The sequence below is a fragment of the Epinephelus moara genome, chromosome 4 (genome assembly GCF_006386435.1).
Source record: "Epinephelus moara isolate mb chromosome 4, YSFRI_EMoa_1.0, whole genome shotgun sequence".
In the NCBI taxonomy this organism is placed as follows: domain Eukaryota; kingdom Metazoa; phylum Chordata; class Actinopteri; order Perciformes; family Serranidae; genus Epinephelus; species Epinephelus moara.
In genome coordinates, this window is record NC_065509.1 from 28097845 (window position 1) to 28125079 (window position 27235).

General features: G+C 40.8%; 3 protein-coding genes across 15 annotated transcripts in view; 2 read left to right on the plus strand and 1 right to left on the minus strand.

Moving 5' to 3' along the window:
- Window positions 1-9591, minus strand: part of adgrg4a (adhesion G protein-coupled receptor G4a) — a 21927-nt gene extending 12336 nt beyond the window's left edge. For 2 of the 4 annotated variants that reach the window (XM_050043051.1, XM_050043049.1), the window contains exons 1-16: window positions 9328-9591; window positions 9124-9226; window positions 8365-8994; window positions 6271-6368; window positions 6102-6160; window positions 5538-5592; window positions 4035-4072; window positions 3776-3924; window positions 3186-3239; window positions 2928-3011; window positions 1969-2054; window positions 1792-1862; window positions 1658-1685; window positions 806-828; window positions 573-715; window positions 359-488 (exon numbers count right to left, since the gene is read on the minus strand). In XM_050043051.1, the coding sequence (XP_049899008.1) occupies window positions 359-488; window positions 573-715; window positions 806-828; window positions 1658-1685; window positions 1792-1862; window positions 1969-2054; window positions 2928-3011; window positions 3186-3239; window positions 3776-3924; window positions 4035-4072; window positions 5538-5592; window positions 6102-6160; window positions 6271-6368; window positions 8365-8994; window positions 9124-9181 (1706 nt within the window). In that variant the 5' untranslated portion in view covers window positions 9182-9226; window positions 9328-9591. The remainder of the gene's footprint in view (window positions 1-358; window positions 489-572; window positions 716-805; window positions 829-1657; window positions 1686-1791; window positions 1863-1968; window positions 2055-2927; window positions 3012-3185; window positions 3240-3775; window positions 3925-4034; window positions 4073-5537; window positions 5593-6101; window positions 6161-6270; window positions 6369-8364; window positions 8995-9123; window positions 9227-9327) is intronic. The other 2 variants (XM_050043050.1, XM_050043052.1) reach the window with 2 other exon arrangements.
- A 3238-nt stretch (window positions 9592-12829) lies between these two features.
- On the plus strand, window positions 12830-19015 carry LOC126389164 (tumor necrosis factor receptor superfamily member EDAR-like). Its single transcript, XM_050042697.1, has 11 exons — window positions 12830-12932; window positions 13047-13147; window positions 15249-15362; window positions 15476-15654; window positions 15753-15868; window positions 15996-16046; window positions 16127-16237; window positions 16328-16475; window positions 16570-16714; window positions 18375-18414; window positions 18568-19015. Exons 2-11 carry the CDS (start codon window positions 13100-13102, stop codon window positions 18834-18836), a joined length of 1221 nt encoding a protein of 406 aa, XP_049898654.1. The 5' UTR covers window positions 12830-12932; window positions 13047-13099; the 3' UTR covers window positions 18837-19015.
- Window positions 19016-21714: 2699 nt separating this feature from the next.
- The window catches only part of map7d3 (MAP7 domain containing 3), a 33656-nt gene continuing 28135 nt past the window's right edge, over window positions 21715-27235 (plus strand). For all 10 annotated transcript variants that reach the window (XM_050042708.1, XM_050042709.1, XM_050042713.1 and 7 more), the window contains exon 1: window positions 21715-21841. In XM_050042708.1, the coding sequence (XP_049898665.1) occupies window positions 21796-21841 (46 nt within the window). In that variant the 5' untranslated portion in view covers window positions 21715-21795. The remainder of the gene's footprint in view (window positions 21842-27235) is intronic.

Consider the following 27235-nt stretch of genomic DNA (forward strand, 5'->3'; position numbering starts at 1 on the left):
GTTCTCCAAGGTACCAGTGCTGGGCTGGGTGAAAATAAGCCAAAGTGTGGAGGAGAGGGACCCGGTAAAGAGGCCTGAACTCCGGGGAAGCCCTCTCTCCTCTCCCCGCAGCGAGGGACAATCTTCACTCTGCCCCCTTCCTCAGCCGCTCGCCTGCCCCCCCCCCCCAACCCCCCCAACCCCTTTAATATAAATAAAACATTAAATCATTTTGAACAGCGTGATGATTGTTTAAGATTAGTGTGTTGGCTGATTAGCGGCATGTGTTGAGATCATAATCTCTCAATCAGACAATTCAGTTCTCATTGTCTCTGGTCAAATATTTAATCCACTGAATAAAAGGAAGTTAATGTCTTACCAAAGCCTGGAGGCTCTCCCTGAATTTGGCTCTTTGCATCCCATGACTTGGTCGACTTGTGGAAATGCTTCAGGCCAAATGTATGAGCCATAGATTGTTGAAGTTGTTTCTTCTAAACAGTTTGCCGGCACTGAAAAAGAAAATAAGTACATGTTGCTGAGCCATTACTGAACACATCTGTCTCTTTTTATTTGTGTCAGGAAATCCATCTTACGTATGTGCTTGATCACCACATCTGTAGTTTGAATAACAATGGAGCCATTGTCATACTTTGTCGTCAGGGCAGCATTTATAAAAGCTTTACTGTCTGCCACACTGTTCTTGTTGTATTCCTGTACATGGAAGGTGCAGTAATATCTGTGGATGAAACATACAGTTAGTGGCATACAAAACAGGCAGTGCAGGTAGCTTTCACAATAATATGCTTCTCCTTTTTTAATAACTCACTCTTTTTGTTGGCCGTGGAAAAGCTGAAGGAAAAGCAGAGAGATACTGCATTATAAATGTCAGTGGTTGCAGTGGTATGAGATATTATTCCTAGTATTAAACTATAAAATGAATGGCATTTGTATCATTTTTATTTACTGATCACTGTGGCAGGGGGGCATAACGCCTTAAAAAAGACATGTTATGGAACTCACAATGCTAATTCTATCAATATTAGTATATGCAAAGCAGCTAATAAGAGAGTCAAATTCTCCGGAAAAGGAGCAATTGTCAAAATTTTGGTCTTAACCACTCTATTTCATCATAAACAACCCAGAAATGGGGCTCAAAGTGCAAAATACTGGACTTCTCCTTTAACTAACATTAAAGAAAGTAACAGGAAACAATATGGTGGACGGCTGGTAACAAAATTATCCCAAAATACAGTTAAACAGTTAGCTAATGTATGTTTCCGAAAACATAGAAATAGACAATGCAGTAACAGAATCTTGGCAGGTCTCTCTCTCTATCTGCTTTGTGTCTGTGGTCGCCGACATACAAAAATGTGGAAACACAATCTTTAGATTTGAGCTGGGAGATAAGCCAGTAGATGTGGACACTGGTTAGATGGAGGGAAATTTACCACAGTCCATTTACACATACGACGTACATCATTATGATACGAAGCTGGTTGAAAATTGGCAAAGTATATCTTTAACTGTAGAGTAAGAAACCAAAGTATGTGAATCCATAACTCTCATACTAATATAGTTTTAACTAGCCTAGCAGTGACATAATGGAGTTCTTTAAATGTCTAAGGGGCACTGTTGTAGATCTAACTTGTCTTGCTATTAAAATGAAGTGCGTACTCACCAGGAGTCCGTTGTTCTGCTCCATGTGCCTATGAAATATTACAGATGAATAATAAGTCAACTAGCACTTTATTAAGAAATATATTAAACACATGGTGCTTGTTAGCAACAATAAATGAATTCAATGGGACTCACCTGCCAACATTCTCCTTTATGATGAGATTCAGCACAGTCATAGTCTTCTTCACCTGCAGCTGTTCTTTCACCTTTTGCCCAAAGAGAATAACTCAGTGTACACATACACATATACATTTACATATACATATACACAGTGTAATGTACACATATTCTTTAAAGCGCAGAGTCTCATACCCATTTCTCAATGATATCCTCTGGTTTCGTCGGGCTGCCAGTCATACTTAAGGTCAGGTTAACTCTGAAGAATGTGTCTGGCCCAACTACAGGAGTGATGACAGATAGCACAGCAGTGTGTCTTTACAGTAGGTGTGTATGTTTCACTATTATATTTAACATTTAAAGACGAAATCTGAATCAAATTGTGTAACATTTTACCGAAGAACAAAAAAGTGGTGCAACATTTGCCCTTCACATGTTCCCTAAGAACACTGTGTCCTGTCCCCACTACTGTTTATACGTCACACCAATTACTGTACAGTGGATGGCTGTGAGTTAATAAACTGCTAATGACTGTAGTACCTTTGTACTTATAACAACAAGAAATTGAGCTTTGATGTGATGGCCAACAAAGACTGTGCATTCTGCTGTTTAGGTCAAATGCTGAAATAGAGTTGATGGTGTTATTTTACAGATCCATCATTGAAACAGATCAGACCTATTTGTCAGAATGGGAATTTAAGTGTATGAAACGAGACAGCAAGTAAAATCATGCAAGATCTGTCACAGCATATCCAGACCACACTGTCATAAAGAAATTTCTCTGGTAAAGGATTCAGATGACCATAAATTAAATGCAACCAGTTCAAACTTTCATTTATTTTGTGTGCAGTAAGTGCTCTTATTTCTCCTTCCCACACAGCTCCATTCTCTCCATGCTATTTGACTATGGATTCATCACCCTCCTTATATCATACCATCTCAACGGGGTGTAATGCCAAAGACTTTTCACATTTTAATCATTATTATGTGCACATTGATAAATATTCTTTTACCATAAAAAATGAGTCCTGATTGAAAAGTTTTTATGTTATAATGCTTCTCTAGCAGGAAATATTTTCTCTTGTAGGACAGTAAAGACCTGAGCTGACATAAAGAAGAAACAAGCATGATTCATATAGGTTTGGTGTACTGACCGGCAGTCTCGTTGAGATCTAGAGGGTCTCCTGTCGTTGACATGTTAGCAGGTCGAGCTGACAGACTTTGAGTCGGACCTGCTTCTGTGAATTAAATAACGTGACAAAAAATATTACAGAACAAAGACACTGTCTTGCAGTCTTATCTGCACCTGACTGAAAAACATGACATCAGTGCTATCACAAAGGCTTCATTATTCCATAAAGCTGCAAAGCACCAAGTACTCATAGACATTGTTTTATCCTTTTCTTGGTCACCTGATGTAGGTGCACCCGTGCTGACAGTTGGCAGCGGGCCTACAGGGAATAACTCTGAAAGAAACAAATTAAATAAATATTAATATTAATTGCAGGATCTTAAAGAAGAAACATTCAAAAATAGCATAGTGTGACGCAAATCAAATTATGGAAATGTACATTTCTCATAATGAGCAGTCGCACATATCTTAGTCATCTGTTAGGTATTTTTAGAAACACTTAAATGTCTTATCCGTCTCTAATGTGTTTCTGCAGGTGTGCAGTTACTTTTTCTGCCTTCATTATCTGTGCAGCTTCCTGTTAATTCAGCCACTTAACAACCACAGTGAGAGTGCACGGTAAATGAAATCACTTTAATGGATTTGTTGGATTTGCTACACCCAAAGTCTGCTTTATGTCTATAAAATACAATTACTGAACAAATATTGTGTAATTATGTACTTTATGTGACATGGACATACATCCTTTTTGAAAGCAATAAGGCAGTGTGTTTGGTTAATGTTTGACTGGTGCAGTAGTCCACTGAAACACAGAAGTCAATACATTTTACAGGTGACAGGGCTGAAGTGTACCATACAGACTATACATACCCACAGGTAGTATACTGATGCTGTTAGGATCAGCTGACAGGTTGAGGAAGTCATAAGAGAAGGTGGAACTCAGCAACGAGGCAATGCTTGTCTGAACCACTTCTACATTAGCAGCAGGACTGACATTCACATAGACGCTACAGCTGAAACTTGGGATTCATCACAATGACATGAGTTAAATCTGCTTTATAGGTTTGGACAGTATACACATATGCATTGTAATTATTATAACTCTTTTCATGTCCTGAATTTGTCTTACCACTTGTCACAGATGGAATTTGAGAGAGCTCTTGATCCCTGAAAACACAGAATTATTTCATGTCTTTATTAAAAGGCTGACTGATTGCTCTTAATATAATTCACTGCCAGCGGTGGAGTGTTACTAAGTACAGATGCTCAAGTTCTGTGCTTAAGCACAATTGATAGGAATTTACAAGCTACCCAGCAGTATAAACCTATTAAAATTAGCCAAACTTTGATCAGCTGCAACATTAAATGTCCAGTGTGTAGGATTCATGGGGATATACTGGCAGAAACTGAATATAATATAATGTTTTCTTTAGTGTATAATCACCTGAAAATAGGAATTTATATGTTTTCATGAACTTAGAATGAGCTGTTTATATCTATATAGGTGAATACACATTATACAGTATATTAATTACATAGTACTTATTTATTAGTAGTATATATATTAGCAGGTGCTCAGCTAACAGCCTATCTGCAAAGTGTCGAACAGTGTAACAGTAATCACATGGTCCGTTTGTTTTGGAGAGAAAGAGACCTCTGCAGATAATTAACCCTTTGCTAAGCCCCGCCCCTTTGTGATGGTCCGTCAACCTGCTAGCATGGAGCCCACACTGTAACTAACTGCACTCCCTGATGAAATATTATCACATTTCAGGAAAAATGAAAGAGTGATTCCAGAGAGAAGCAGACAGAGGGGTCTACAGTCTGTGTTTGAAGGATATATCCAGGATGTCAAACTGACTCAGCAGCAACAACAGGTTAAAAAGACAAAGATAGTTAGAAGCTAAAGCCGAACTATAGGCTACAGATCACAGTGTAAAAGTGAACCACCACATCACTGCTGATCGCCACACAAGACAATGAATATAAAGGGAAACTTTGCTGATATTGAACCAGCTGTGTGGCATCACAGTGTGTGCAGATGAACGGTGTTTGGCTTCGTCTTCGTGCTGCTGCCAGCACCTGGACCTCCACCAGCAGACGGGCAGGGATCAAACAACGTTCATCTACCCACAATGCAATTCTAACCTGGAGAAGTTTCAGCTGCTTGCAATCTGCCGTCCTCACGGCTGGTAACCACTAAATCCCCCTAAATCTGAAACACTGGACCTTTAATTCAAATGTACTATACCAGTAAATTATTGAAATCTAGCAGTGGCTATAACATGAAAAGTCTGAAAAGTGCCATTCTGCATCATGAGTACTTCTAATTAAGGGCACTTTAAGTACATTTCGATGCTACTATTTATGTACTTTCACTTAAGCAACACTTTGAAGAACAAAGTATTTCTTCACTATGATATTGCTACTTTTACTTAAGTAAAAGTTTTGAGTACCTAGCCACCTTCCTCTGAACTAACCTGAGTGCTCACATACGTCATTCATTTCCTCGGAAAATGACATTGTCTCAATAAGATAAAGCTTTTCATCTGTTTCCTAATCAGCTGTCTTTGAGGATATTGCTGTGTCTTTCCGTGGAAAATCAAACGGAGAACTCTTAATAGTGGTGTACCTGAGGTTGTTGCGCAAGTAGCGCAGCAGAATTATTAACCACATGGCAGCTATGCCTATAGGGAAACACAGATAACAGAAATTACTGACAGGAATGTTGCCAAGAATTACAACTGTGATCAAAGTAGGCTTACAGTGCACCAATTACCTCTGTCATTAAATGGCAAAACACACACATACACACACACAGCTATTCTATCTTAATGAGAAACCAGCTGGCAGGGATGGGAAGTTATTAAACACATTTACTCAGAGACTGTACATGAATATTTCAAATCTATGCTACTTTATACTTCCACTCTTCTACAATTCAAAAATAAATATTGTAGTTTTTACTCCATTAATTTGACAGCTCTGGTTACTTGTTAGTACTCTTTACTAATATGTTTTACGACATGTATTGAGTACTTATACTTTGGTGATAGTGATTTTCCCAATAAAGGACCTTTTCCTTAATTTAAGAATCTTTATATTACAGTATTGGCACTTTTATCCAAGCAAATATCTGAAAACTTCCTGTACCACAGCCAGCTGACAGTGAGGAGTGTATTGCTCGAAAAGTTACCTTGGGGATGATATATGGATGTCATGGACAGAAAAATTGTGGGGGAAAACGCTCTCCAACTGACAAGAGATAACAGCAGAGATGAGTTATTTGGATAGGCAAATCGGATTTGTTTGTTCAAAGTCATTGCTCGCCAAATCCTTCTGACATATTTACATATTCTTCATACCCAGTTTCTTGTGACTCCCTCCAGTGACACTGAGCAATTTCCAGGCTTCGTAGAGTGAACTATGGATGTCCACATTTTAATTTTGTAGAGTGACCATGCTAAAAACAAAAATAAAAGACAAGGAAAAGTTAATGTTCCAAGAAAAATGTGTCAGACCCGTCTAGGGTTTATGTAGCAGTCACTGCTGAACTCATGAATGTGCGGTTTACCTTTTCTTTGACCTTAAACTGTAGTTACTGAACAGCAAATCTGCCTGCTCATTCGACCCTCATTTACACTAGACTGCCTTGTTATGTGAACTGGTGAGAAAGCCTTGGGGGTGACTCACTTTTAAAAATTTGGGCGGGTCATGCTGCATGCAGTGGCGCTGCCAAGGGGGCTGGGGAGAGCAGGATACAGTTGCTGCTACAATTGCTGGCCCCATCTGGGCAAAAATAATTTGAGACCTGGGGTGTCGGTGGCTTAGTGGTAGAGCAGGTGCCCCATGTACAAGGCCATTGCCGCAGCGGCCCGGGTTCAACTCCAGCCTGTGGCCCTTTGCTGCATGTCACTCCCTCTCTCTTTCTCTTTCTCTCTCTCCCCCCCTTTCATGCTTGTCTCTCCTATCAAATAAAGGTTAAAATGCCCCAAAAAATATCTTTAAAAAAAATAATAATAATTTGAGGCCAATATAACTCTTTAAGTGACTGTGGTACACTTATTTTTTAAGATAGCAAAGGTGGTGATATCTTGTGAAACTAGACAACCTACGGCATTCATTCATACCAACCATGTCAGCTCAGCTTGTCAGGAGGGGGACTAAATATTGCTCCAAAGTGAGGCTAAGTCTTTGGGGAGGGAACAACTGGCATGGCCATTTTCAAAGGAGTCCCTTGAACTCTCACGTCAAGATATCTGAATAAAAATGGGCTCGATGGGTACCCATGAGACTTGGAGTCGACTAAATGTTTTGTTCCTTGCAATCAATGTACTCATTCAAATTAGAGCTGTATATTTGTCCTTTAAAGGGAAAGGACATCCAGCCTATTTGAGGAACAATTAATCATGTGACAGGTACAGATACATAACTCAGAACAGGACTGTTATGTAGCTCAAAATGTTCTGTACTGTACTGTACCGGTTAGTCTATGAACATCAGATAATTAGTAACATTAACTCTAAATAAGAAACCAGATGCAACTCCTTAACTCTCCATATTGACATAGATTTCAACTAGCCTATATACTACAGCATCTATTCTTGTATTTAATCCAGCCATCCGTCTATTTTCAACTGCTTATCTCAGGCCGGGTTGCGGGGGCAGCATGCTGAGCAAGGTATTCCAGACATCCCTCTCTCTAGAAACGCTTTCCAGCTCCTCCTGGGGGACCCCAAGGCGTTCCCAGGCCAGATGAGATATGTAATCCCTCCAGCGTGTCCTGGGTCTACCCCGGGACGTCCTACCAGTGGGATGTGCCTGGAATACCTCTAACGGGATGCGAAGGAGCAGCGGCTCAACTCCGAGCTCCCTCCAGATGTCCGAGCTCCTTACCCTATCTCTAAGGTTGAGCCCAGTGACCCTTCTCAGGACACTCATTTTGGCCGATTGTATCCGTGTACTGTATCATTCTTTTGGTCACTACCCAGAGCTCATGACCATAGGTGAGGGTTGGGACGTAGACGAAACCAGTAAATCAAAAGCTTTGCCTTCTGGCTCAGCTCTTTCTTCACAGCAATGGTCCGGCACAGTGCCCGCGTCACTTCAGATGCCGCGCCAAACTGTCAATCCATCTCACGCTTCATTCTACCCTCACTCGTGAACAAGACCCCGAGATACTTGAACTCCCCCAATTCATAGTATATTTGAGCTTGTTTTTATTTTTGATTTTCTAGCTTTTTAATGGCATCTTGATTGTATCTAAATGTGATTCTGTAATGGGTTTCTTTTGCACTTTGTCTTGATGCTTTTGATGTTTTATGTAAAGCACTTTGAATTGCCTTGTTGAAAAATGTGCTACATAAAAATAAGTTATGACTTTTAGTTTTGGCGTGCCACCCCAAGATTTTCAGTGCATGACCATGAAACACAACAGAAAAAGGTCACACTATATTTACCACAGTATAGGCTGTTGTCAGGCTCAGGGGGAGGACAGTTGTGTTTCCACTGCTGCAGGTCCCACCTCACCACGTCTCCATCTGCACAGTTCTGCCCCGTCAGCTCCTCTGCACTCCATTCTCGGGCCCATATCCTGAACAGACCAATGTCACCAAGCAGATCCATCCCAGTCTGCTGCTGCACCTCACCATTTTTGTCTACATAATGAGACACCCCCAGAGTGAGAGTGCCGTTTGGGGCCAGTTGCTGGGGAAGCACGGGGCTCACAGAGACCTCATGCTGACTGGTTCCATTTATGTAGATCCTCAGTCTGCGAGCTTGGCCAGACCAGGTGAAACATATAGAGTGCCATTCATGCAGTTTTAAATCCCTGTCCAAGCTGTGTTTTTCTCCAAACAGCCATACTGTCAGCTGTGTACCTTTGCCCCCAAGCCACAGCTCGGTGTGTGTCCCACGTGGTGCTTGGTAGTCAAAACCAGTCCATGCTGTTGTATGGGTGAAGCGTAAACGCATGCATACACTCAGCTCCTCCAGGGCTGGTACCACAACATCTGGTTGTAGCTGCCATATACACCGACGAGACCTGAACGGCAGCTTCTTACCCCACAGGCTGGTACTGGCAGAGGCAGCTGAAGCAACACATAGGTGGAAAAGACACAGGCAAATAAACATACATGAACACAATGGAAACAGATAAAACAAAGACTTTAAAGTGCTGCCAAGTGCTTTAAAGTCATTTAATTGGTCTGAAATCTTACTTGAACCCAGGAGCTGTATACAGAGACAGATTAGAGACAGGCTCCTGAGGGAGTTCATGGTAGCAAACAAGAACGCTTCCGATGTCAGTCAAGTTGTCATCTGCTGAAAGGAGACAATAAGATGAACAAAAAGAATTTGCATTCACCATGAAATAATGAAGTAATGATGAACTTCATGTGACTAAATACATATCTTAGACTTACCACCGTCATCTCCTTGAAATCTGAGCTTGTGAGAATCTAAACAATCAGTATCAGCTCCTGAGAAGCTGGCCGAGCCATGAGTCTTCTGGCAAACGTCACTTCATTTCTCTATAAGAAGACCTCCACGCCCTCTCCCTGCAGTTCCCTGAGTTACTCATTAATCTCCAGCAATAAAGATACCTAACAAACATGATAACGTTAAAATCTCGACTTGATGAAATGTTTGCAAAAGTGAGCGTCAAAATCCACCTGTGACCACTTTTAGGTGATTTGTGTTCAGTGTGAATGGTTTCAGTGTCAGACTTTCAGTGAGAGTTTTGATGGTAATAATTATCTAAACCAGGCTTAAAGTTTGAAGAGATACTGCAGGATGTTGAGAAACATGACACATGCCCCTGTTTGTGTAGATTTTGATGACACAGATGTACCATTCCTGTAATGTATAAAAATAGCTTGTACATAACAAGCTTTATATTTAGAGTTGTTGTATAAGCTTCCTTTTATGATTCCTTCTACAATAATGCTTCTGAGAATTAATTTAATTGACATTAATGATCACGGCAGCTAAAAGCAGAAGATGGCCAGCCCTGTCGCAGCTAAATTGTTCTAGCAAATACGTTCTGAAGAAACATAATGAAGAGAAAACTGCGTATTCTATTAACATAATGAGGAAATGTTGCTAATTAATGTACCTGGCAAGTTCCTCCCAACAGTGTTAATACTAAACGTATTAACAAAAGGTCATATGACCAATGTGAGATTATCTTTCCGTGACTTAACCAAAGACAGGAGTCTGGGCATGGACCCAAAGTTCTGGTGTCAAGGTCCTGCACTTTGTACCCCTGCCGTCCTCCCCAACCATCTTTTTCCGAAGTCCTACACCGTACAAGAATGTAGTGTATCAGTCATATAAAAGAAAAAGAAAACGTTGTCTCTGATCATAATCCAGGCAGTAATAAGAAAGCAGTTTAGTAAGTTTGGTTTGACATGTAAAAGTAAAACAGGCGGCTGCAGAGGGTTCCCGGTTCGAACCCGAGGTGGAAGGTTCCTCCTGTGCAGAGTTTGCGTGTTCTCTCCCATGTCAGGCTTTCTCCAGGTACTCTCCGTAGTCCAAAGACATGCAGGTTAGTTTAATAGGTGACTCTAAATGAGCAGTAGGTGTGAATGTGAGCGTGAATGATTGTCAGTTTCTATGTGTCATCTGTCCAGGTGACCTGGTGACACGTACAGGGTGTACCCTCTCACCCAATGTCAGCTGGGATAGGCTCCAGCCTCCCGCGACCCCCTACATGATAAGCAGTTACAGAAAATGAATGTAATAAAACATCATCTGCATAGGTGGCAATTGCTTCTACAAATGCTAGATATGAAATATATATTGAGTAACGTTACAGAGCACTTTTTCAGTCCAGCACCACACCACTACATCTACATGAATGAACACACACATGTTGAAATCCACATGCTCAGATTAACCCCTCTGATCCAACACTAAACTTCACACACAACAGGCCTATTTACCAAGCGGCAACCTCAAAGGCTGAATTATGAAGTCAACACAGAAGTGCAAAAAACTGCTCTTCCTTGAATGCTGTGATGAAGCTAAAAATGTGGCAGTGTAGACAAAAAAAATGACTTAATCATATCCAAATGCAGGGAGGTGTTTTAGAAAATATCCAGTAGGTTTTCTATAATTTGCACCGCTAATATATAGACAGAAAGAAAAATGTGTGGTAGGATTTTGGGAGAAATGCAGCAAAGTTTTCAACCATAGCAACCTTCAAGGCTGAAAAATGAAGCTAAAGTAGTCCCAAAAAGTGCAGTTCTTCGAATGGCCACTTGAGGCTGGCTCCAGGAGCTAGTCAATCCTCATAGACTCCCATGTCAAAATGTCCAACTTTACAGCAGAAATAAACATGTTTACAGCCTGGTACAAACAGTTTTGGTCTCTCAGGATAATTTTTATATAACTCACCCGTTCCATCACGTCACATTTAATTAAGGGCAGGGCTTCTTGGGTGACAGGCTGTCTGCTAGGCGACGCTACAGTCTATGAGTCAGATCCAGCCCTCACTCCTCCACAGCTCCACCCTCTCATCCAAACATGGTCACTTCTGGCCAGAAACCTAGGTGGTTATGGCCGAATTGCCAAAGTGAAGGCATCAAAACGGCAGTCCACAAACCAACGGGTGACGTCACAGTTGTTACGTCTGTAATTTCATACAGTCTGTGCTTTATAGGGGGCAGCACTAGCTCAGTCCTTAGGGACCTGGGTTGGGAACTGGACCAAATATGGAGCATGGACTGGTAGCTAGAGAGGTGTCGGTTCCTCCTGGGCACTGCTGAGGTGCCCTTGAGCAAGGCACCAAACCCCCAACTGCTCGGGGCACCTGTCCAAAGCAGCCCCCTCACTCTGACATCTCTCCATTTGATGCATGGACTTCTTCTTCTTCTTCTTCTTCTTCTTCTTCTTCTTCTTCTTCTTCTTCTTCTTCTTCTTCTATTTACACACTTGAGACAAGTACAGTAAAGATTAAAAGTAGTCATTCAGTAGGGGTGGGTGACAGTGACCATAATTTGGCTCATTTTAAGTGCAAGTTTTGAGAAAAAATACAGATACAATTCAGTCTTTTATTCAGTAAATTATTACATCAGACTCCAAAAGTTACCCAGGCAGCGGCCTCACTGACCCCCCTGCTTCCACTGTCTGTGTCCATGATTATGACTGAGACGACAGATCTGTGTGTGTTCCATATGTCAAGTCTGCAAACAGTAATATTCTTGATCTTGTGCTTTACATCCTCAGGTAATAACTGCTCAAACAAATCTAATTGGCTTTTCTGTGTGACACATGATGTCCACGTCTGCCTTGTTCTCAGCTGTACAGACCTGAAAGTAAAGGAAGTCCATAGTACAGCCCTGCTTTATGCCTGAACAACTGAAACAGCCAATGTATGTCAATAACTCCTCCTTTTTTTTTTACACCCATAATATCCTATCTGGTTGATGTAATGGTTTACACAGCGGCGACATGTTTTTATGAGGTTTTTGGCTCCATACTACCACAATGTGGTCAAATAATATATTGCAACTTAACGATTTTGTCTGTTTGAGAGTCTCACCTTCAGCATGCCCCTCCTCAGTTCTCTCAGAGTGCAAACCAATACTGGTTGTAGTATTAAAGATTTTATTTCCAGCCTGCAAACACGCTCACACAAAGTCTCCTTGTTGGAAACATGTTCATTAACAAGGGTCTCATTCATACATTTTAATTCCCTCCCCTCCTCCTCTGCTCTGTCTGAGAGGCCCGAGCCAAAACGAGCGGGTTCCCCAGAGGGAATATGAGAAGACCAGGTGTGACGTGAGGCGTCCAGGTGGAAGACCTGAAAGTCTCATATTCATTGGTTGGTAAGCTGGTTGGGAACCTCTCCTGCGTCATCAGTGACGTAGATCAAGGGGCATTCCCAAAAAATGTTCCCACCGCTTTACCTCAGCTGAACAGCTTGTAGAGAGGGAAACCAAACTACCACAGATGGAAGCTGGAAATTAGTTGTCAGACTATGAGAAATCCACTGCTTATTGAACTATATGGAACAGTAAGATAAGTATGTTCTTATTGCTTTGCTCTGCTACCATCTGGCCTCTTAGAATCTGAATTGGTCTTTATTTATATGTGTAATTCTGAAGTTGTGTTCACAAGCAAATACATGCTTTTTTAGGGTTTGAGTCTAGTGAAGAAGAAGAGGAGTAACATACTCCTGGCAGAAGGACCATGGACTGTTTGCCAATGGACGCTTGTCTCTGTGCTGCTCTGCTCATGGTAGGTCTGACCTTAAAGCAGTTGCCTTTTACAGATTGCTAAAACTTTGACTTGACTCTCTAATCCTATCATTTCATTTCCATTCCACTAAATGTGTTTTTGCCACTGACAGGCTCTGATTGTTATTCTAGTGTCTAACCACTAATGGAAAACTTCCCTACAGAGACCTTTTTTGTTATGGAGTAAGATCCTTTTAGTTCAAACAGAAACAGCCCTGAAATCAGCATCAGTAAACCCACCAAACTACATTTAAATAAACAGTACATTTTAAATCAATTGTGTATGGATCCAGAGTATTTTCACATCTAACAGGGTGAATTGAGGGTTTATTTAAACCAAACCAGAGCTGGAGATTGTTGGAACAGTGGAAAGACAAGCCAAAGGGGTTTTGTGAACTTTATTTTGTTTCTGTTGACTGTGATTATTGTTTATTCAAATGGAGTCTGGTGGCTTTGACAATGCAGATTTCTAGGTTGTTTCTTGTTAAACAAAAAAGATCCTCCCCTGTAACAAAAAGGTCTATCTCTGTAGGGATCCTTCCCATAATGTTGTCAGACACTTCGGTTCAGTCGAACTCAGGTGTGAACGCAGCAATCGCACTTGGGTGCGCACCAAAACAACCGGACCAAGACCTTCTTGAAGAGGTGGTCTCGGTCTGGTTACAAACAAACTCTGATGCGGTTCATTTGTGGTGAGAACGTGTTCCGACCTGGATCTGAACCAACTGCAGTCACATGACACATTGTTTGGGTTAAACATGAGCATGTTACAGTCCTGGAGGATTATTAATGTGCACCTCCTCCTGTACTGCCTTAATATGCACATTCAGCACATCCAATGCATCAAAACATTGTTTTCTAGTTGGAGCCGCGCCTCGTTTTCAAACTGTATGGTTTGACTAAAATGAACAATGACAGCAATATAGTCCACGATGAGCAGCACTAAAATCAACCTGCGTAGTTGTCCCTCCATTGTGACATTAGAAAGTGTCACATTTATCTTGCGAGTGTACTCTTCTTCAACGTTTTGTTTTTTCCCACATGGAAATTCTGGCCAATCAAGAGCAGCTTTCTCGCACAAGGCATTTGATCTGGTCGACTTGTAAATCCTGCCGTGAGAACACGAACCAACTCTAGGCAATTATACAACTTTGTAACAACATAAGTCCCTGATTCAGACCAAAGGAAGACAACTCTAGGTCTGAACGCACCCTTACAGTAACAATCTGAGCCTGTCAGTGCCATCACCCTTACAGTAACAATCTGAGCCTGTCAGTGCCATAAACAAACACATTTAGTGGAGGTAAATTGATCATGTAAACATGCCCAGAGGATTACATTGCAGCCTGTTCCGCAGCTGCCAGCTGCAGCGGTCTCACTCAATACTGGACCAGCTGCCAGCTGCAGCGGTCTCACTCAATACTGGACCAATCACAAAAACTGTTGTTCCCATCAGTCACATAGACACAAAAACATAGGAAAATAGGGTCAAGGTTGAAAAATACCTACCTACTTGCCCTTTAAGTACAATATTGAGGTACTTTTATTTTACTTGTATTTCCAGTTTATGTTACATGATATCATGTATTGGTCAGTGCACAAAATCTGCATAGTAAGTAAAAGTCTTATTTTCTCACAAATAAAAGGTAATTAGTGTCGATGCATATAGCAAACTTATGAAATTGCTTCAAGTATTTTCTATAACGTAATTTTTCATTGTTCTAGTTCAGCAATGTGCTTTATTTTTTTTCTTCTTTCAAGCTTTTTTCTTCAAACAAGTTGATTTAAATCAACCTTAACGAAACAATAACCCTTAAATTTAACTACTGCAGTGACTTGTAGGAAAACAAGGTTTTCAGGACCCCGTTTTATATTATATATATATAATAAAAAATATAACCAAAGAAGCCATTTTTCTGCTTAAAAAGTGCTTTTACTTTGATACTTTAACTACATTTTGCTGATGACGTTTCGGTATTTCTACATAAGTAGGACTTTGAATGCAAGACTTTTACTTTAACAGTGTAGCAACACAACTTTTACTTGGTAAAAGCACTGAATATCTCTCTCCCCCACTGATTATTTTACCTGTGTTTCATCAGGTTTGGTGTGTGCTGGTGCAATCGGAGCCCAGCTGTGATCAGACAGAGTTCTTACACACTAATGGCTCTTGTGTTGCTTGCACTGTGTGTGGGCCGGGAGAACAGCTCTCAGAGGTAACACACTCACACCACAGAACAGTGGCATCACCATGTTTTTCTCTTTTTACTCTCCTTCCTTTGTCAGTCTCGCTGCTCAGCTCAAAGTCTTGATTGTATTTCACTCTCAGGACTGCGGTTTTGGAGATGGTGGCGAAGGCGTCTGTATCCTGTGTGAAGAGGGAAAGTTCAGTGTAGATACAGGTGTGGCTCCCTGCATGCGATGCACCCAGTGCAATCTGCTGAACCGCCTGGAGAGGACAGCGTGCTCACCCACCAGTGATGCCCAGTGTGGTCAGTGCCTCCCAGGGTGAGCCACACTTTACAGCACCAGCCGAAACACCAGTCACCTGAAAAGTTCAAGCATTTGTTTTTGTGTTAAGTGTGTGAGTGTTGTTGTGTGTGCAGGTATTATGAACTCAGGAGCATGACTGGGGAAGTGGAGCTGCCATGTGTGCCGTGTTCCAGTCATGACACAGTCCATAAAGAGTGTTTGCTTTTGACAGCTCGTGGCTCTAAAGGAGGTAAGAACCAGAGATAAACCGTACAGACTGAATGACAATATTAATAAGCTTGTATAGATAGTTTTATTGACTGGTGAGTTTCTAGAGAGGTTGTCAGGGAAAAGTTATAACTCTTGTTCTCTTACAGAGAGTGCTGTCACTGCGTCAAGGGGAGATTTCAAAGAACCCAAAGAGAAGAGTGAGTAACCCTGATGATTTTGACAAATGAATTCTTCCTTTTGACTCTTTTGACTCGGCTAATTTCGTGTTTAAATGAAGGAGTAAAAGAAGAAACATTTCCAATGGTCCTGATTGGTTCAGCAACAGCTTCCTCGATCTTCCTCATTGCTCTGCTGCTGTGGGCCGTCCTCCTGACTGCTGAGAGATTCAGTGAGTGTTTGACATCTCAGCTATTTCTCCCCATCTGTCTTTTGTTCATCTGACTAAATTTGTCCCATAAACACTTGTTGCAATATTCAGAGCATGTTCCTGAGTATTGTCCCGGGCCTGAGGGACTGTTTCCTGCAGATGACCTTCAGTACACACCCACATCCAGCCCCGCAGAGAGAACAGCCGAACAATCAGAGGCTCCTTCACAGACACTTGTTCCAGCTCAAGATCCCCTGAGGTGCTTTGCAAACACAATACTGTTTGATTACTCATTCAATTAAACCCCGACCAGTCTCTCTGTAATTATTTACATTAATTCCATCTCTACCCAGAGGCCTGAACTCACTGAGCCATGACAGTGAGGTGCATCCTACTTCTATTGTGATTAACGTCACCACCAACATTAAACCCTCCAGGCAGAAAGAGGAGAACGTCACACAGGAGGAGAAGCAAAGACTCTGCTGTTCCATGAAGGAGGTAAAGTGGTTGTCTTTACATGCTGCCCATAGGCCTACTGTGTATTTTCTAAGTTTTCTTACACCCCTTAAAATCATGAAGGCAACCTCACAGCTCCCACATGGACCTTTGGCGGCCGCTAGTGGGGGTTACGACCCCCAGGTTGGGAATTAGTGCTCTAAATAAAATATTCTGATATTTATAAAACCTCACTGCAAGAGATAGTTTATTCATATTGTTTGAAATCCATGTGGTCAGTTTGTCAGCACACAACCCAACGAGAACTGTGTTTACCCAAAATCACACATGCAAAAAAAGAAAAGAATAAATTACCCACTGTGGTATCTCACTGTGGAGACAGTTTTGGTTTTGTTTGTTGAGGTTTTGAGAGTTTTACCAGTCAGATTTCTGCCATAACCTCAGTACAAGTAGGATGAATGGAATTTAGTTTGTGGTGAACAAAGGATAGAAGAATAGCATTTGGAAACTTTCCTTTACAGAAATAACGTCTGAAATAATTTACAGACGTCACTGTCAGTAGTTTTCATAAAGATATTTGCTATATTACAAAAAAAGTTGCAGATATTTCTATATCTTTATGCTACCGTGCGCAGCGTTACAATATGTAAGCAGACCTGAAATCTTGAACATCGTAACCACAGTTCTGGGTTGTCATGGTGTATTAAGAGTCAGACATGTGAATCAAACACAATATAATGACAGATAATCAAAACACTGTACACACCAATCAGGGCTTTAGCTAACAACAACTATTTGTTTTCATTTGCATATTTTGGGATTCACTGACTTTTCTCTGAATCTAGAAAATAGAATAAATGACAGATGACATTCACAAGTAACAACAGCCCACAGTTACAGTAGATTTATAAACTAAAATTATAGCTTTATTTCAACATTTGGGGACAGGCACAAATGAAATGTGGGGTTTGGGGCTCTGCCTCCAGAACATTTTTAGCATCAAACACTTAATTTCCTGCATTCTGGTGATTTTTTTATGCACCAATTTGTACCTTTTCTGCAGCAATTTATGGGGCTAAATTTCTTTAAATCTGTCAAAATAAAAGTCCACTGCTACTTTTACATTTTTATTGTGCGGGACTTTATTTAGGACATCCATGCACATAAAGAAGGGTGCTCAAAGTGCAAAAAATAAAAAATAAAAAGCAGCAAGTATTTCAGTCCTTGACGATCATCAGTGTGAAGTGTGTGCTGTTTTTATTTACTTTTTATTTTGTTTTTTTTTTGCATTGATCTCAGCCTGTGAACCTTTTTGTAGCTGTCCAGCCCAGTTGCATTGGTGTGAGGGTATCTGGTCTGCCGTCCTTTCTTGGTTGTCCAAGATAAAGTTTTTTGTTGCCCTAAATAGACGCAGTTTCACAGCAGCTCTAAGACTTTTTATTGTCGGGGGCAAATGCACATGATCCAGATATTGTGGGGGGCGTGTCCCCTTGGTCCCAGACAGAAAACCAAGCATACAATACATTTCAGACCATTTAAGTTGGAATTACTTTGTATTTTACACGATAAATGATGTAATTTGTTGCCATTAGTGTATTTTTCTTATTAATTCAGTCAGTGTCAGTAGACTAAAAAACATTATATGTTCATTTAATTTGCTTCTGGAAAAATGACTCTGTCCTTTTTTCTGTGTTTATATCAGATGGAGCAAAAACTTCAGACCATCTGGGAGGTGGCTCAGGGTGTGTATGTGGTACCTTATTTTCGAAGATATATATAAATAGTAAATGTTTGTCCTGTGGCCTCCTCGTGTGTTAATCAGTCTGTGGATGAGTTCAGATGTTGGTGCTCATCTCTAAAGTCCATGTTTATGACTTTGTCCTGACTCTGTCCAGGTCAGAGTATCGACACCCTCGACTATGACTCAGTCCAGGACTTGTCCCTGATGCTCGACTCTGCCGACAGCAAGGACACATTGAGGAGACTGGGGCGATCTTTGGGTGTCCCACCTCAGGTCAACGCACATCTTCAAGGCTTCCAGGACCTCTTTCAGTACCTGCGCACCTCCACCTACACACTGCTGCCCCAGCTGGCCCAGGCTGCTGCACTCCTGCCTAATCCTGAAGTTGTTGCTAGGATACACAGAGCTGTTGTGACCACTTAGACCCTCAGGATGTGTTACAGTGACTTCAGCTGTTATACAGTGTTTCTGGGTCACTTTGGATGATGGCACTGTTACCAGATGCATCACTCAATAAGCTTTACACCTACTGTTGGGACACAAAGGCTTTCCTCTTACTGGGATTAATTGATTTTGAGTGGAAATACTGGGAATTAAACACCTTTGACAACAGATTGGACACTTTTCAGACACCTAATTGTCCATTGTTGTACTTTATTTGTGTTAGTATCTGCTTCTGTGTAAATAAATGACTTATTTCTAATTGATGTCACATCATTAATGAAGCCAAATCGTGAGAAGAGGTCATTATTTGAGCTTTGAGTGTTAAATAACACAATATCCAGGTCGCTGCAACTGAACCCTACATGCGGTGTTACTTCCTGTTTACCATGTAAAATAGATGAGAGGCCCTCTGGCTAAAGCATGTGAGACAGACCAGGACAGAGGATACAGTGTTCACGGCGAGAGGAAGAACATAGAGCCCTGAGAAAATGTGTTATTCTCTCACTGGGAGAAGGTCGCCAACTGATCAGAATTTCCTTGATCTCCAGCGTTACAGATTCCTCAGCACACTCAATCTGGTAAGGTTTTTAATTATTTTAACATCACTATTTCTTTCTAAAGCAAATGATGAACCAGTTGTCAGTGAAGTTAACTGTCTTGTTAAAGACCAACAGTGTTTTCTTTCTATTCTCTGAATCTTAGAAGTCTTATGAACAAACTTTACATCATGGAAGCACTTTATTGGTTTAACTGAACACTGTGGCCAAATGAAATTATCACAACTGTTTTGTTATTTAGGTCTGAAACTTCATTTCTGCTGTTGTCAATATTTCTAATGGATGAACTTTCTGTTTAAGGCATGAAACATCCGCCATATTAACGCTAGAGGGCGCTTTTGGGTCTCACAGCAAATGTAGCTATGGTATTTTATCAGCACCCTGAGATCGTCTATTGATAAGACGAACCACCGCTAGTCACAGATAATGGCACACCTTGAAATTTTGCATAGTTTATGATCAAAATCAATGTATCAAATGTCTATACAAGTGTAAATTGTGAACAAATAGGCTGCAAGTAGCGCAAAGAAATACCTTAAGTGGGTGGAAATTTACAGTGTATTTTAAGATATATGATTTATAATTGTAAGTAGGGGAGAACGGGGTTGGTTGTTACTTTCGTTAGATCTCTCTCCTTAGATGGCACTGTTAAAAATGTTGGTACTTATTTTTTTTTTAGAATTGGGGTCAGAGGTGTTTTGAATACATTTTTAAGATAGTTTGCATTTTTCATTTTTACTCATTAACTTAACACAAGGACAACCAACCCTGTTTTTGTGACAACCAACCTCATGATAAGGATGGTTGTCACAAGTGCACAAGACACATTTGACGGTTCAAATCTTTTGAATAGGATCCAGTGAAAGTAAAAAAAAAAAAAGACAAAAAGTGTGATGATCAACCCAGTTTTCCCCCAGTGGGTGTTTTAGTTTCTTTTATGACTGATGTTAAGTGTTTACCACAGTAATGGCCTGTGGAAAGAAACTGTTAATGTGTGATTAAAAGCAAACAGAAAAAACATCTCATCTAATGTAATTTTCTTGGAATTGGATGTGGAAGAGTTCACATCTTGGATGAACACTACTATGATGGTTTTGCTGTGAGAACATAAGCAATCAAACGTGTCTTTTATTTTGCATTTTAAGTAAAGTAAATAAATAGATAAATAGAAAAGAAAAACATTAAGTTAATTTCTTTTCGATAGTAATAGGTGGAAAAGTGATTTCATATTTAAATACTGTTTATTCTGTTTAAATGTGGAATTTCTTTCACAAATAATATACATATTTTTCTTTGAAAATAAGTTTTTAATGTAAGACATCTGCAGGTGACCACATCTGAAATCCAGTGTTGGAGCAGCTGCTTTGACAGCAAAGCTTTGCAAGTTACTTTATGCTGCAAGAAGCTGAACTACAGCAAAGTTATATATAGTTATGGAATAAGCATATAATTTTGTTATAGATGCTATTGACTATTGGACAAAAATAAACATGACAGAGATAGGTTTGGCTTTTTCAAGGACATAGATAGCAAATGGTACTGTTTTTAATTTAATAAGAGTTCCTCTTTGAACACAGGCATATTTTCAAGGTGGCAATCACTCATAAGGGCCCATTCTCCACCCAACACATTGCTGGGGGGCCTGTTCTCTCTGTAGGCCCCCCATCTCACGGGCCGAGTGCAAATGCACTGCCTGCCTGTCTATATATTTACACCCCTGTACCACACTATTCATGGCAATGTGTAAGGAATTTCAACTCCGGTTTTGTGTGTAGTGTCCATCAGTCAGACACCTTACTTCAGACACTAGAGTCCAGCTGGAGCTATTAGCCTCCACTGAGCAGGATGACTCAGTTAGACATGTCACTTCTAAAATAGCACGCAACAGCTTCTCTGAATATTTGGTAATAAATAACAATAATCACAACTTCTGAGTGATTTTGGTCAAATTGGGTTCAATGAGAGTAGAGAAGCAGTGATGTAATAATAATAATAAATACACAATTTAAATAATTCCTTTCCCTTTATGACCCTTTTTTGTAGTTTGAGTAGTTAACTACATAAAAATGGCCAAAAAAAGGGATTTAACTACTTTAAACACTATGCAAATATGAATGTAGTAGAACTACCAGCAAGCTACTGCAACATCTAGTACATGTAGTTCATTACTCTCCAACACTGGTGAAACTTTGCATTCACACAGCAGCATTTTGAAGGCCATGTTCTTCCTCGCTTTCCCGTTGCTGATTTCCGGGTCAGAGTGAGACCTCTTCCCCTCTCACCCTATCTTTGATGTCCACGTCCCCGCGGTGTCCGAGTCCTGCCGGCTGTGTTACGCGCCCCTGCTGTAGAAAAAAACACAGAAGGAAAACTTCATAGAAATGGCGGAGGGTGCTTCGACTCTCAAAGGCTTGCGAGCCCAAATGGGTAAGAAAAACCGTGGCAGTCGTGGTTATATCGCGACCCAGCTGTGTGTGACAGTGTAGTAACAACTTTCTAACGTTTGCTGCCAACTGCCGCCGCTAACCGGCCCCTTTGAACGAGCCGAAACACGGAGAGCTTTTTGGGCTAGTAACGTTAGCTCGCTGTCCGGTTTATCTGCTCACAATGGATGCGGAAAATCTGCAACTTCTTCCCGCATTAAACGTTAAAAGTTAGATTGAATGTACCCACCGTAGCTGGTAGCCATACTATTCAAATATAATATAAGTTAAACGACGTAAAGTACTTGTAGCTAACGTTAGCTAAAGTTGTAACGTATTTTGTAGCATTGGAGCCGGTTTATCACGACTTAACTTATCTGGCGCCTAGCTTACCTAGCTTTGCTTTAGCTTCACTTTACCGCACTTTAATCACGTTTTATACCAAAGTGCTGCTGTGTGCTTGTTTGAGACTTGATAGACAAACTCTAAATGCGGTGTAATTGAAGCTAGCTGCATTGTAGCTGACATTCAGTAGCTTAGACAGCGTCGCTCATCACTTGGGGATTATTGTCAAAAGTGATCATCTGCTATCTATCAGGAAGAGTTCAGGAAGCGCTTTGCTGTCCGTGTCTTTTGTGTTGGAGCTGACAGTGATCTGAGTCGATGTCTACAGTAGAAACAACTTGTTTTCTCCCAGCCAGCTTCACAGATCATCAGCAGTTTTGCAGCTTCCTGCTTTAACTCCTCTTATCATGTGTCAAAGTGGTCTTTTCTCTTCTGCATCCATTAGACAGTTAATGCTTATTTGTTGACATATGGCATAACCCCCTCCACTCTCCAGGGAGGGCAACTATAACAATGTCTGACCTGAATTTCAGATAAAGCTGCAGTGTCAGACACCGAGCTCTGATAAGAGATGCTGCAGCATACTTGCTTTTTGTTAATGTCTTGATGGGGCGATAAAGGAGTTTTGGTTGGAGCAGCAGTCCCGTGTCACAGACAGTCCTCTGAAGCCAAAGGCACATTTTTTATAAGTATGTAGGCCAACTGCTGCAGCACAGTCTCTATCAATGCTTTGCATCCATGCCTCAGCTGGCCCCTTTGCAGACGCAGACATGGATGTTTACTGTGTCTGCATCTGCCGGCATGAATGCACAGTTTGTTATGACTTGAGCTTCAGTTGGGCTGACAGCTTTTTTAGTGTTTTAGGGTAAGAGGGAGTTTTCTGCATACCCAGTGTGGGTGTAGGCATGTTCTACTCCTGGCAACAACCGTATTTAGCCCATATTCTTCCTGTTTCCCTGGACTTTTCCACTCAGTATTCTCAATCTGGAATTTACATCCACCCCATTCTGTGGTTTTATGAAAATATCCACAACGTTTAGCGTGATGTGAAATGTAGGAATCCAGGACTAAAAGGATGTCAGTGTGCTCGGCCTTCAGTCAGAGCAGAGGACTGACAATAATGAAAAATAACGCTAGGAATCTAGCATCCTGTCCATGGTCATTTCCACAAGAATGTGTGCAAGGATAAAATGTACCCTGCTATTATGAAGGGAGATCACACTACTGCGAGTCACACTGCAAGGTTAACCTGATCCTGGCTCAGCCACTGCTGCTGCAGAATGAAAAGCATGAGAAGTATTTAGGAACTGGTTGGATTTAACCAAAGGAGGAAATGGACCGGCCTCAATTTCAGCGTGTAGTTTCTTGAATCTGTCCACTCTGTTAGCACAAATGCACCACCTCTGTTTAATTACGACCTTTTCAATTGCCTGTGGGATGTGTTACAGTATGCGTGTGCACACACCAAAGATTTGAATAGCAAAACCTGTGAATTTGTATAGGCTGTAACTAAGGTCAGTCTGTCGTCTGAATAGTTGTGTTCATAAGGCATCAGCTGCAATGTTTATACTCATAATTATTTCTGGTTTCTTTTTGGATTGTTTTTCTTTCATTTCACATTAGAAAAGACTTGCATGATGCAGCACAGCTACATGCACATACTCAACTTCCCTGCAAATGTTGGAGTACTGAGAATAGAATCTCATTCAGAGCCAGTTCCAGATTGTCCAGTTATTGAAAGGTGATATCACATGTTGATGCTGGTACATTGTAAACAACTATGTTACACTGGAACGCACATTAGCTATGAGACAGGGTGTCATAGTTTGATGTCGTACTTAAGGTAAAGACAACAAAAAGATGAGCTGCGTGGATTGGGGCGTAACAGGAAACAGTATTTGCCTTACATTGTTGGATGTTCGGCACTTTTTGTCCTAACTTGTTTTGGTTTGTTAAGGCCTGTAAACCAGATAATCATAGGTGTTACAGTCAAATAAATTCTAATTACAGTCTCCTTTTCGGTATGTAACTAGTAATTCCAGAATACTTGTAATTTATTGACATCTTTTGTAAAATTTAAATGTTTGGGATATGTCTGTAGTGTCTGCCATTTTTAGAAAGAGTTGACCAAATGTTTACTTGACAGAGATTGCTTAGAAACCTAACTTAACCTGCACTGAAAGTACTCTGTTTTAGGATAATAAAGTCAAGCAAAAGCTGTATTGATAATGCATACTGATATGATCAGATCCTTCTAATGTCAATCACCACAAGAGAATATGGTCCACCTGGAAGAACTCCCTAGGAAACTGGGATGTGTCATCATTATCCTGCCAGTACTGCAAATAGCCAAGGCTTACCTTTGCATGACCAAGTCTCGAGTAATCCCATAGAAGATCTAGTGTGTTTGTATGTGCATGCGTGGGTGTGTGCATGTGTGTGAGCGTGCATCAGCGGTGTTATCTGAGGACCTGGAATCTTGAGCCAGCGATGGGAAGCTCTGTGTGGCCAAGAAGGTTGATGTTTTTGTTGAAGGAGAGTGCCACACAAGGTGGTTTAACTTTTTGTGGACAAAAGTAACCAAATAAGAGGATCTAATTGCTGGTTTAGGTTGTGAATTAACCTGTTACAGTGTTTGGTTGGGGGTAAAAATCCCGACATGCTTTGAGTACTCAGTGGCAAATGGCTGCTCAGCCTGCATTATACAACACAGACACTTCCTGTGCAGCAAGCTTCTTAATTGTACCATGCAACAGGGCTCATTAAAGGCTGCAGTTTGAAGGAGGGAAAAAAACAGAGCACTTACCCACTCTTTACTTCCCTGCTTTACCAACATTGTCTCGGTAACAGTAATGCCTATAGATCCTGCTTGTTAATTAGAGAACGAGCATTTGATCAGCATAAGCATTTGGCTAGAAGTGTTATGATGTAAGGCAGGCTGGCCTGTTTCCTGTTAGCGTTTTTTTTCTGGCCTGCAGTGTCGGGTCATCTCCAGCCCCCCGGGTGGTCTTTACTGCTGTCATAATAAGTCATCAGCCTGGAGGTTGGACCACATCAAATCAATGTGTATGTATGCTGCACTGAATATTTTTCCAGTTTTTTTGAGCAGCATCGACTACCTACAACTTCAAGATGATGTATTAATCTGTATATAATCAATTTATATGTAACCAGCTGGATTAATCCCAGACTAGAATACACTCAACTACATGCTGACTATTTTTGATGAACACATGATGATAAAGTGGAAGTAGCTCAGTCCGTCCACCGCAGACTAGATCTTTAAATCTAAACTGTTGCCCCACAGCACTGCCTATATTTACCTAAACAATTGATTATGTAGCTTCGATAATGCCATCGATCAGTCTGGTGTTTAATTATAAGCCAGGTTAATTACTAGTGGTTTTGTCTCGCTGACCTATTGAAATGTTTGGCCGAGTCGGTCGATGCAGCAGCAGCAGTGATGAATGTTAATGTGTGCAAATCTCCATAGTGATGGAGTGATGAGAGACAGCTCGTCTGATTGGCTCTTCTCATTTCCATGAGCACATCTGGCTCTCTTGAGGCTTGTTGGGAAAACAGCATCTCTTTGGCCTCATTGAAGCACATTAATCATCACAGACATGTGTGTGTGTGTCTCAGTAGAGAGTGAATTCATTTTATTCCAAAATGCTGTTTCTGACTTGGGCTTATTTTGCACTTATTTTAAACAGTTAGTTCAGTGTGTAGGTAAATCCACTGTGGTTGTGACAGAAAGGCTTATTAAGTTACATAATACAACTTTACAATAAATAGTCGTGCTCCTAAAGAAACAGTCTGCATGATTTTAGTTTAACAGTTGTTACTTACTCAGCCGCTTTGCTTTTCTGTCTGCTTTTACTTCCCTCTTAAGACCAGAGAATGCAGAATGAAGTCTAAAGCTTGTCATGTTGTGAGAGACGGTCATACTGTTGAAACTGAATAGCTGTGTTCTCAACTAAATTGTTTACAGGAGTTTTTGCAAGTTAATGCTGTGTAGATTTCATCCTAAATTTACTAATTATTAGAGTTGTGCCAATACCAGTATCGGAAATGCCTCAGATTGAAATGCTGAAATTGGGTATTGGCGAGTAAGCAAGTCTATGCATCGATCAAATACCATATGATTTGTTAATAAACTTCAAAGTAATTTAACATCCTTTTAAAATGGCAGTATTTCTTTAAATCAGTTCTCCCTCTCAGCTCTGTAGCCTACACAGTAAGTTGCACTGTGCAGTCACCAGCAACTACTGTTGTAGAGCGGCGAAGAAGAATTGATTTCCGCTAAATAGTGTAATGTTAGGTGTTAGCAAAATGTCAGAAATATGGCAATATTTTACACTGAAAGTCCCAACTGCACAGTATGCAAGGCTTTAGTTTGGAGGGGTTAAACAAGTTTTGCAAATTCTAACACAGGCCAAAAAATAAATAAAAAATTAACAGCTGTTAGGGATTGGACGATGTGGCCATAAAATAATATCACAATATTTCATGGTGTTTTTGTGATAACGATATTCTTGATGATATGACAAAGTAATACAAAAAATATTATTAATTTAAGAGCAGTGTTTCCCATTAATTAACGAAACTATGGTGGCCCGCCATAGTTTAATTTGACCCGCCATAGTTTCTAAATAAAAGATTTAGGCTGCCGAAAGTATTGACTTCTCATGATATAAATAATATCTCGAACGCCGGCGCGTTTTGTGCCGATGTGCTCAGGCTGTCAGATCCAGCGCTCGACAGTGCGAGCATTTCACTCGACTAAAAATACGCGTGTGCGAACTGTAAAAAATATTTAGGGGCACATGTGCGCATAAAAAAAAAATCAGCCGAAGCAGCCTATATTTTTGTCAATAAAAATATATGATAATCTAACCGCAAATGTTGGAGGAACTCCAGCTGCCTTTCCTCTTCCCTCTTCCCCGTGTGACACGGTTATGGGCGGTTTTCCAAGCCACTGTCGGCACAATGAATATAAGTCCCACTGTCGGCAGCGTGGGAATAAGTCAAAGGGCTCTAGTTTCCCGGCGCA

Bases quoted from the DNA above. Each gene is read 5' to 3' on its own strand.
- LOC126389164 (XM_050042697.1), top strand. From the start codon at position 13,100: ATGGACTGTTTGCCAATGGACGCTTGTCTCTGTGCTGCTCTGCTCATG. The intron at 13,148-15,248 runs GTAGGTCTGACC...GTGTTTCATCAG, and splicing joins TCTGTGCTGCTCTGCTCATG to GTTTGGTGTGTGCTGGTGCA. The intron at 18,415-18,567 runs GTGTGTATGTGG...GACTCTGTCCAG, and splicing joins CATCTGGGAGGTGGCTCAGG to GTCAGAGTATCGACACCCTC.